The sequence below is a fragment of the Procambarus clarkii genome, chromosome 81, assembly GCF_040958095.1.
Source record: "Procambarus clarkii isolate CNS0578487 chromosome 81, FALCON_Pclarkii_2.0, whole genome shotgun sequence".
NCBI lineage: Eukaryota > Metazoa > Arthropoda > Malacostraca > Decapoda > Cambaridae > Procambarus > Procambarus clarkii.
The window spans coordinates 4,769,038-4,779,566 of record NC_091230.1 but is presented as its reverse complement, the minus strand read 5'-3'; the positions used below and the strand labels follow the sequence as shown (position 1 = coordinate 4,779,566).

The following is a 10,529-nucleotide window of genomic DNA, read 5'->3' as shown; positions in this document are numbered from 1 at the left end:
CCTTGAGGGACTTGAAGTAGAGGGATAGGGATCACAGGATAAGTATGGGTTGCACAAACTACTGGTAACAGGATGAGTATGGGTTGCACAATTAATTACTACAAAGTGGTTGAGTATGGGGTGCACGTAAATGAAGACTCCCAAGAAGCAAATCAGAGATCAGCCCAAGCTTCATCTTGAGGCAAAGCTCAATGCCTTAAGCCATATTGATGCTCTGTCCACAGAGCATTCTCTCTCTCAAATCATAATAGTACACTAATGGTTCCCTACACCACCCCTCAGGTGCAGCTGCAGCAGGCTTGGGTGACATGATGACTATGGGGTGCACAATAAACTAACACTCACAGAATGAGTATGGGCTGCACAATAAGCTACCTCTCACAAGATTAGTAATAAAGAAACATTAATTTTTTGGGTAGGGTGACTGAAACTCATCCTGGGGTAAAAATGTTTATTTAAATTTATTATAGTTAAATGAATTTAGTAAATTATTCCATATATTGTATTATAAGTGAATTGACACTAAACTATAAATGATACTAATAAGGTTTTAAAAATGAAAAACAGTAAAAATCCTTCATGTAAGATATGGAAGTTGAAAAGTAAATTAACTGTAAACTAAATTATAAACTGTAGACATAATATAAAGTATTATAAGTAAAATACCTATAAACTACCAAATAATGTGTAAGGAACCATTTCTATTGTTTGTCCTTTTTTACCTGTTTCCTCAGGTATTTTAAAATTCCCATTCCGTTGTTACTACACTGTTTTCCTGGTGTAGTTCCCTGTGGTTCAAATTTTACTACTTGTACTTCTTGCTGTTTCTGAAGGATTGCTAATGGTAGCCCTTGTTGCACCGGCGGAACTTTTTGTAAATGTTCCACCTGCGGAACTTTTTGTAATTGTTGAATTTCTTGCACCTGCGGTACTTTTTGGACTTTATGCACCTGCTGCACTTGTAGCTCGTCAGGATTTTTTTCCAGGGCATTATCGCTATCACCTTCTGATCCTAATGTAAGTTTATCTGCATCAAGCTTCCTTGTGCGTGCTGGAAAAAAAAATAAAAATAAAAAATAAAAAATTTTGAAATGGAAGATCCTGTGTAACAAATTTAATCAGTTACTATGATCGAGCCGCAGAAATTTTACAGGAAAGATATGGTTGGGTTGACTGCATCTATCTGGACCTAAAAGAGGCATTCAATAGAATTCCACATAAGAGTTTGTTCTGGAAACTGGAACATATTGGAGGGGTGACAGGTAAGCTTCTAACATGGATTAAAAAATTTCAAACTGATAGAAAAATGAGGGCAGTAATCAGAGGCAATGTATTGGACTGGAGAAATGTCACGAGTGGAGTACCACAGGGTTTAGTTCTGGCATTCATGGATAAATAATAAATAAATTGTTCATGATTTTTTTAGACAAAAGCTAGAATATGCAGCAGTTGTATGGTGCCCATATCTTAAGAAGTACATGTACAAACTTGAAATGATACAAAGACGTCATGGGTGTCATAGGGGCACCAGCACACTGGTTTGCTAAAGGGCCCTTAATGCTGTCGAGACCTTATGGGCCCTTGGACCCATTACGTTAAGACATAGTGCTGTATTGGGCCACACACTTTTTGCCATATACATCAACGACAGAGATGATTGAATTGAAATTATATATATATATATATATATATATATATATATATATATATATATATATATATATATACATATATATATATATATATATATATATATATATATATATATATATATATATACATATGTATATATATATATATATACATATGTATATATATATATATATATATGAGAGAAAATAATAGGTGGTGATATATTTATATATTATGTGAACTACTTACACAAAAAGAAGTTAGTGGTGAAGATCTTCTTGTCCTCTTCTTGTATTACGTTGTTTGGTAGGATACCATGCGTCACCCGTGCTGGTCCTTTCTTGTAATAGATAACGATTGATTCATACCCACAGCCACGCAGATATGTTAGCTGAAAAGCAAATAATATTTAAACAATAACACTATCTGGGAAAATGCAACAAAATAAATGTTTGAAGCATAGCTGGGCATGTGCAATAGAACCCATAATAGAATCACAATACCAGAAATAAATATCTTTGATATCCCCAGAGTCAAAGTTATTCTGTGTAAATACTCTATGCAAATAAAGGGACCTTGTCTATGGAACTAACTTGCTAACAAATTTAAAAACTGTCCAACTTCTGCCATTTTAAAAAATAAAACCAAAAAGTACCTAAATTTTTTCTTGATAGTTTCCTAACTAGTGTATTAAACTCGCACTGTATCTTATGAAATCCAATGCCAGAATATATGTGCCTAAACCATACAACTTTTCCATTGTAATCATTGCTATCACCTTATATCATGATTGTTATATTGAATGCATATCTTACTATATTATACCTTGAAATATTCCTCAAATTATGCTACAATTTATATGTTGATAACCCTCAAATTTTACTTTAATGTACATAGTAATCTTTGTGATACTTTCTTACAATGTACCAGCCAATTTTTTCCATTTAAGCTTTAAATTGCCTATTTAAAATTATCTGTTAGATTAAGGACCTGCCCAAAACACTATGTGTGCTAGTGGCTTTACAAGAATGTAAAAACATCAATTCTATGTACTCTCATAATCCCAGTGTGCTATCTTGTATATAAATAAATAAACAAATAGTATGTAAGTACTGTACAGCATTATTCATGTTGATTCTATACCTTATCAAGCAAGTTCAGCATAAGAAGAATACAAATGAATACAACAGATGTAGACAAACTTCAATACCTGATTTTCAATCCTTCGTAGAACCCGGCTTGCTGTATTTCGTTCTAAAGCCTTCTTGCCTTTAAGTAGAAAACGGGCTTCCTCTTCTTTCTTCATTAATTCTCTACTGTTTCGGAAGTCACACTGGCAGAACTTGCAAACATTGCTTCGGACATGCACACATTGTTTGCAGTTTGTGCATCTCCTCAAGAATTTTCCCTGAAGACCTGAAGGAAATAGTTTCTAATAAAATACTTATATTCAAATGACCTATGCTGCAAAAATTATAAGTTAAATTGTTGTTAAAATGTACTACAGTAATTAAATATATTATTTAAATTATGAAATAATCTACATTAACACTAGTGAGAGCAATGTTAAAAATTTTAGGACTGCATCTGGAAATAACTTTAATTTTGGATGTGATTAACCATGCTGTAACTCGTATAACAAAACTGAGAGGAGTTGAATCCAACAGCCTGATTGACCAGGCTGTTAATTTCAAGCGAATACTATATTATTGGAAGAAAAAAAAATTATATATATATATATATATATATATATATATATATATATATATATATATATATATATAATCAATATTGTAACTTTTTTTGTGTAATGACGTTTTCAAATAAAGTTAGATAAATATACACACATACCAAAAGAATAAGGGTGGTAGGAGAAGAAAATATGAAAGTGTTCAGTGAGGATCCACAAGGTCTTCTCTGAGTACTCTTTATTTTCTTCTCCGAGGCTATGGGTCCCTACACTTGCACCAGAGGTGGTACCCCTCATATATATATATATATATATATATATATATATATATATATATATATATATATATATATATATATATATATATATATATATATATATATGTCGTACCTAGTAGCCCGAACGCACTTCTCAGCCTACTATGCAAGGCCCGATTTGCCTAATAAGCCAAGTTTTTATGAATTAATTGTTTTTCGACTACCTAACCTACCTAAGCTAACCTAACCTAACTTTTTCGGCTACCTAACCCAACCTAACCTATAAATATAGGTTAGGTTAGGTTAGGTAGGGTTGGTTAGGTTCGGCCATATATCTACGTTAATTTTAACTCCAATAAAAAAAATTGACCTCATACATAATGAAATGGGTAGCTTTATCATTTCATCAGAAAACAAATTAGAGAAAATATACTGTCAGGAAAACTTGGCTTATTATGCAAATCGGGCCTTGCATAGTAAGCCGAGTACGACGTTCTGGCTACTAGGTACAACATATATATATATATATATATATACATACATACATACATACATACATACATACATACACACATACATATATATATATATATATATATATATATGACAGTGTCAGATTCAGTTTACTACAGTTTAGTAATTCCTTACCATTTGATTTACTAGGTAGATCCATGTTTGGTGAAGTTTTATAGCTGGAGCTGGAAGATCCTGTCGAGATGACTTCTTCAAAGAGAATAGCTTCAACACACATTGTGTCTTGAGTCTACCAGTACTTGGCCTACAGTTACCAGATCTGATTTACAGAAACTAGTGAACTATGGAGATAAGATTGTTAATAATATACTTTTTTTGAGATTCATATGACTTGCAGCTTAAAAACCAACCTTATTTTAAAATAGTACACTAAAGTACATAGCAAATTGCGAAATTCGTAGTTTTTTAACTACTTTAAAGCTAAATTCTCAAGCTTTGAAAATAAGCACAATTTGCTATTTTAAGCGGAATCTGGCAACTCTGATTTAGCATGTAAACATTGACTTGCATTCACAATGTAGTTATTTATTTTTCAACAATTTAAAACGAGTTATGAAAATACACACATTGGTACATTATTGCAAAGGCACTATACTATATATATATATATATAAATTGTTGCAAGTCGAGCAACAAATATTTTACATTGAACAACAAATGAGATTGGAAAAGCAGTATTGCCAAAATAGACCCCAGACACACCCTGTGGGTAGTAATGGACCCCCATACCGACCCTATGAGGGGTAGTGGACCCCATAATAACACTATGGGCGATAGTGGACACTATACAAACACTATGGGCGGTAGTTGACTTCATAGAGACCCTGTGGGCGGTAAGGGACCCCCTATCGACCCTGTGGGCGGCAGTGGACCCCCTATCGGTCCTGTGGGCGGCAGTGGACCCCCTACCGACCCTGTGGGCGGCAGTGGACCCCTACCGAACGTGTGGGCGGCAGTGGACCCCCTACCGACCCTCTGGGCGGCAGTGGACCCCCTATCGATCCTGTGGGCGGTAGTGGACCCCCCCCATATCGACCCTGTGGGCGGCAGTGGACCCCCTATCGATCCTGTGGGCGGCAGTGGACCCCCTACCGACCCAGTGGGTGGCAGTGGACCCCCTGCCGACCCTGTGGGCGGTAGTGGACCCCTACCGACCCTGTGGACGGTAGTTGACTTCATAGCGACCCAGTGGGCGGTAGTGGACCCCATACCGACCCTGTGGGTGGCGGTGGACCCCATACCGACTCTGTGGGCGGCAGTGAACCCTATATACTAATCCTGTGGGCGATACTGTACCCTATAGTCATCCTGTGGGGGCAATGGATACCATACATATCCAGTGGGTGTTATTGTACCCCATACTTATTCTGTGGGTGGTTGGAGCCCCATACCCATCCTGTGGGTTATAGTGGACCCCATACTCATCCTGTGGGTGGTATTGGACCCCATACCTATCCTGTGGGTGGTTGTGAGACCATACCCATCCTGTCGGTGGTAGTGGACGCAATACACATCCAGTGGATGGTATTGGATCCCATACCCTTCCTGTGGGTGGAAGTGATCCTCATACCATTCCTGTGGGTGGATGTGACCCCCATACTCATCCTGCGGGTGTTATTGGACACCTTACCCACCTAACAGGTGGTAGTGGACCCTATACTAATCCTATAGTTTCCAATAATCCACACCATACCATCCTGTTTGCAGTAGTTTACCCTATATACATTCCAACATAACATCGTTTTCTGTTAGCGTTCCTACAAAACATTCTTTAAAGATTTCTAAAGCACAAACTATGGTATATAATATTGATTGGTGAAGCACTTATTCTATGTAATAATTTATTGTGCTTATTATAATTTACTAAGAACAACTAATATTTCTTAAAACAAAACTACGAGCCTTCAATAGGATGTAGCTGATCTGTAATATTATAAGAGCATGGACAATAGTAGGTGAATTTCACAACCCATGTGGGACCTGAAAACTACAATTTTCGTTATAATTGAACCAATCACGACTATTCAGCTATCTACGTTGATGGACGAGTACTGTGAGACGTAAATTGGTACGTGAGGAAGAGTTTGAGCCTTGGTAAAAAAGTTAACTGGGAATATATCACATATGTACTAAATCACATTCCACATATTGACTTTAAGCACTAGTCATATATGTACTGTCTTGTGTGAGAACGGGTTGGGGAAAAGACACAGGCCGATTGGGGCTTAAATTTTATTAGTAAATTAAATTCTGCAGAACATGTAAATAATATAAGTAGGAATTAACAAATGTAACATGTCCATGTCTGAGGACTAAATTAACTTAAAATGTACCCCCTTAGTAGTAAGCATAGCCTATGACATGGCAAACACGTTCTGCAGAAACCTAATGGCAGAAGAAATGTAATTAGAACTAGGTATAACAGTCAGGACACAAAGGGGAAATAAAGTGTATAGACACAACACTTAACGGAGCCCGACCAAGACATAATGGGAAATCCTAGAATTAACAGGCTGGCAGAAAATACCTAGTGACTGGGGAAAACTGATATGACAAATGGGAGAAGTTTTCCCAGGGCGTGAGGCCGGCCGCCAAGGAATAAGGAGAAGGGTTTCCTTACTCTTACTAGCACCTAGACTGGGCAAAGGATTAGCTGCGGACAGCGGGACACTTGGGGACCGGCGCTGCACCCCCCTCCCCACTTGCGGTGGGGAAGACAGAGGGACACTGGCATAAAGCATGACTGGACACTGCCACTTGCATGAAGGGGAGGCGGGTGGGAGTTTTGAGTATTGCGACGGTCGGGTGGAGAGAGAGGGAGCCCCGATTGATTGATTGATGAAGATTAAGCCATCCAAAAGGTGGCACGGGCATGAATAGCCCGTAAGTGGTAGCCCTTTTAAGCCATTACCAATATCAAGAGTATTCTAGAGCACCCCCCCCCCCCCCCCAGAGTTCCTACGGCAGCCTCTCTCGTTCAACACCTTGTAACCTAGGTATTCGACTACCTAGGTGCTGGGACTACAAGGCGCCGTAACTTGATCAGCCACCCGAAACCTTAGAGAACTCTAGAATACATTTCACCGCCACAAACGTATAAGAGAAACGAAAGGAAAGAGATGAATAATGAAGTAATTAGTGAGGGTTTGGGGTGAGAGAGGTAGAGGTGGGAGAAGCGAGGAGGGTCGTCAGTTGAAAGTAAGAGTTTAGAGAGAGGAGGAGTAGATACGTAGAAGTAGAAAAGTAGATAGTAGAAGAGTAATGCCAATCCTGACCTCAAAAGCTTCATAGAAGGTTGTAATAGAACCCATGAGCACCACACCAGAAATAAATACAGGTTTGATATTCCTAGAGTATGACTTAATCAAACTAGAAATGCTCTACAAATCAAGGGACCCAGATTGTGGAATGACCTTCCCAACCATGTTAAAGACTGTACCTCTCTCAACCAGTTTAAGATAAAAACGAAGCTATACCTAATAATTTCCCTGTAACCTACCTTACCCCTCTATTGTCAACCAATGTCTGTTTTTTTTTAAAGAGCGCTGTTTGTCGACAGAATTGTATTTGTGCTGCTTTTTCAGCTATGTTTTCATTCATGTTTTCATTTTACTCTTTATGCTCAATTAGTATTAAGCTTTAGTCATTTAAGTTTTTCATGCCCGAAACGCTTTGCGTAATAGTGGCTTTAGGCATTGTATGTACTAGCCCTAACTATAAATCCATCACTCTTTGTAAAATCTCTTTTATGTATGTACCTTACCTAAATAAACATTTGATTTGATTTGATTTGAGTAGATAGTAGAAGAAGAACTGCTGCCACCATCCATTCATTTGTCCGTACCTACAAGATAAGGAATGGAACTTGTCTGTATCACAATATTCTCACAGATGTTATCAAGAGGTCATTATTAGTTTGTTCCATCTGTATCATGTACCCATTAAAATCATAAAACCAGTAACCGCAGAGGCTTTCTCACCTCAACTCAAAAACTTTAGGGAATAAAGTTAAATACAATTTAAATAATAAATTCAATTATATTTCACATGATAAGTATCATAATTTAAGCAATTCAACTTAATGTTCAAGATTAATATGCAAAGTGAGTCATCATCCAAGAATTCGAGAACCCTATAACTTGACTGCCCCTAATCCCCACACAACACTTGTAAACACGACCAAGTCACCTTTCATGCTCAACTCACCAAGTGTCTGCCTATAGCTAGATAGAGGGGGAGGGGGGGGGAGTCTGCAGTTGTCAGGCAGCATCACCCCCCGTCCGGCAACAGCCTATCTCAACGGCTGGCCTCTGCTCTGCTCTGCTGGCTGGTCTCTTCTTTTTTCTTCTCTATGCTCCAGCTCCCTCAGTATATATTGGGGAACCTAGTAGCTAACTCCGCCCACAAGTAGATAGCCTCAGGCACTCTACCAAGCCACTCCTTAAACGTCGGCATGTTTGACGGACCTACCCGGCTACAATTATCAGATTAGCGGAAGCAAGGTGAAATTCTCATGGCTGACCTCAGGTCAACTTGAGGTCATTAACGCTTAGAGGTGTGAGTTTCAGGCCGACAAACTGGCGCCTCTCAGATCCTTGTCTCTGACTCATGTATCTCTATGTATGTATTAAATAAAACTAAACAAAACACCTTACGGTGTTACATCTTCTTCACTGGTCGTCAGCCACTATGTGCACTTAGTATACGATCCTAAACGGTGCACACACTTCGGGGGATCAATCACTATGTATGCTACAATCCGCTTCACAACACATCACTCAGCAAGCAAATCGTAGGTCCTGGCTAGGCTGACCCATCGGTACACCGCTGTGTGTGTGTGTACTCACCTAGTTGTGCTTGCAGGGGTTGAGTTCTGGCTCTTTGGTCCCGTCTCTCAACCGTCAATCAACAAGGTGTACAGGTTCCTGAGCCTGTTGAGCTCTATCATATCTACACATGAAACTGTATGGAGTCAGCCTCCACCACATCAGTGCCTAATGCATTCCATTTATCTACTGCTCTGACACTGAAAAAATTATTTCTAACTTCTCTATGGCTCATTTGGGCACTCAATTTCCACCTGTGTCCCCTAGTGCGTGTGCCCCTAGATCATGTGTGTGTGTGTGTGTGTACTCACCTAGTTGTGCTTGCGGGGGTTGAGCTCTGGCTCTTTGGTCCCCGCCTCTCAACCGTCAATCAACAGGTATACAGGTTCCTGAGCCTATTGGGCTCTATCAAATCTACACTTCAAACTGTGTATGGAGTCAGCCTCCACCACATTACTTCCTAATGCATTCCATTTGGCAACCACTCTGACACTAAAAAAGTTCTTTCTAAAATCGCTGTGGCTCATTTGGGCACTCAGTTTCCACCTGTGTTCCCAAGTGCGTGTGCCCCTTGTGTTAAATAGCCTGTCTTTATCAACCCTGTCGATTCCCTTGAGAATCTTGAATGTAGTGATCATGTCCCCCCTAACTCTTCTGTCTTCCAATGAAGTGAGGTTTAATTCCCGTAGTCTCTCCTCGTAGCTCATACCTCTTAGCTCGAGTACTAGTCTGATGGTAAACCTTTGAACCTTTTCCAGTTTAGTCTTAAGCTTGACTAGATATGGACTCCATGCTGGAGCCGCATATTCCAGGATTGGTCTGACATATGTGGTATATAATGTTCTGAAAGATTCCTTACACAAGTTTCTAAAGGCCGTTCTCATGTTAGCCAACCTGGAATATGCTGCTGATGTTATCCTCTTGATATGAGCTTCAGGGGACAGGTCTGGCATTATATCAACCTCCAGGTCTTTCTCTCTCTCTGACTCTTGAAGTATTTCAACTCCCAAATGATACCTTGCATCTGTATCCTGCTTCCTACCCCTATCTTCATTACATTACATTACATTTGCTTGGGTTAAACTCTAACAACCATTTGTTCGACCCTTCCTGCAGCTTGTCCAGGGCTTCTTGAAGCCTCAAGGTGTCCTCATCTGTCTTAATCCTTCTCATAATTTTAGCGTCGTCAGCAAACATTGAGAGGAATGAGTCTATACCCTCTGGGAGATCATTTACGTATATCAGAAACAGGATTGGTCCAAGTACAGAGCCCTGTGGGACTCCACTGGTGACTTCACGCCATTCTGAGGTCTCACCCCTCACTGTAACTCTCTGCTTCCTATTGCTTAGGTACTCCTTTATCTAATGGAGCGCCCTACCAGTTACTGTTTCTCCAGCTTATGCATCAACCTTTTATGGGGTACTGTGTCAAAGGCTTTCCGACAGTCCAAAAAAATGCAGTCCGCCCATCCTTCCCTTTCTTGTGTAATCTTTCTCACCTGATCGTAGAATTCTATCAAACCTGTAAGACAAGATTTACCCTCCATGAACCCATGTTGATGGGTTGTTACGAAGTCTCTTCTCTCCAGA

The 10,529-nt window shown here is 39.3% G+C and overlaps 1 protein-coding gene across 1 annotated transcript; it reads right to left on the bottom strand.

The window, feature by feature from the left end:
• Positions 1 to 437: 437 nt before the first annotated feature.
• LOC138358045 (uncharacterized) lies at positions 438 to 4,382 on the bottom strand. The gene is made up of 4 exons (XM_069315513.1): positions 4,228 to 4,382; positions 2,843 to 3,048; positions 1,882 to 2,023; positions 438 to 1,051 (listed from the first exon to the last, which is right to left on the bottom strand). The coding sequence occupies exons 1-4, from the start codon at positions 4,328 to 4,330 to the stop codon at positions 702 to 704; spliced, it is 801 nt and encodes a 266-aa protein (XP_069171614.1). The 5' UTR covers positions 4,331 to 4,382; the 3' UTR covers positions 438 to 701.
• Positions 4,383 to 10,529: the final 6,147 nt, after the last annotated feature.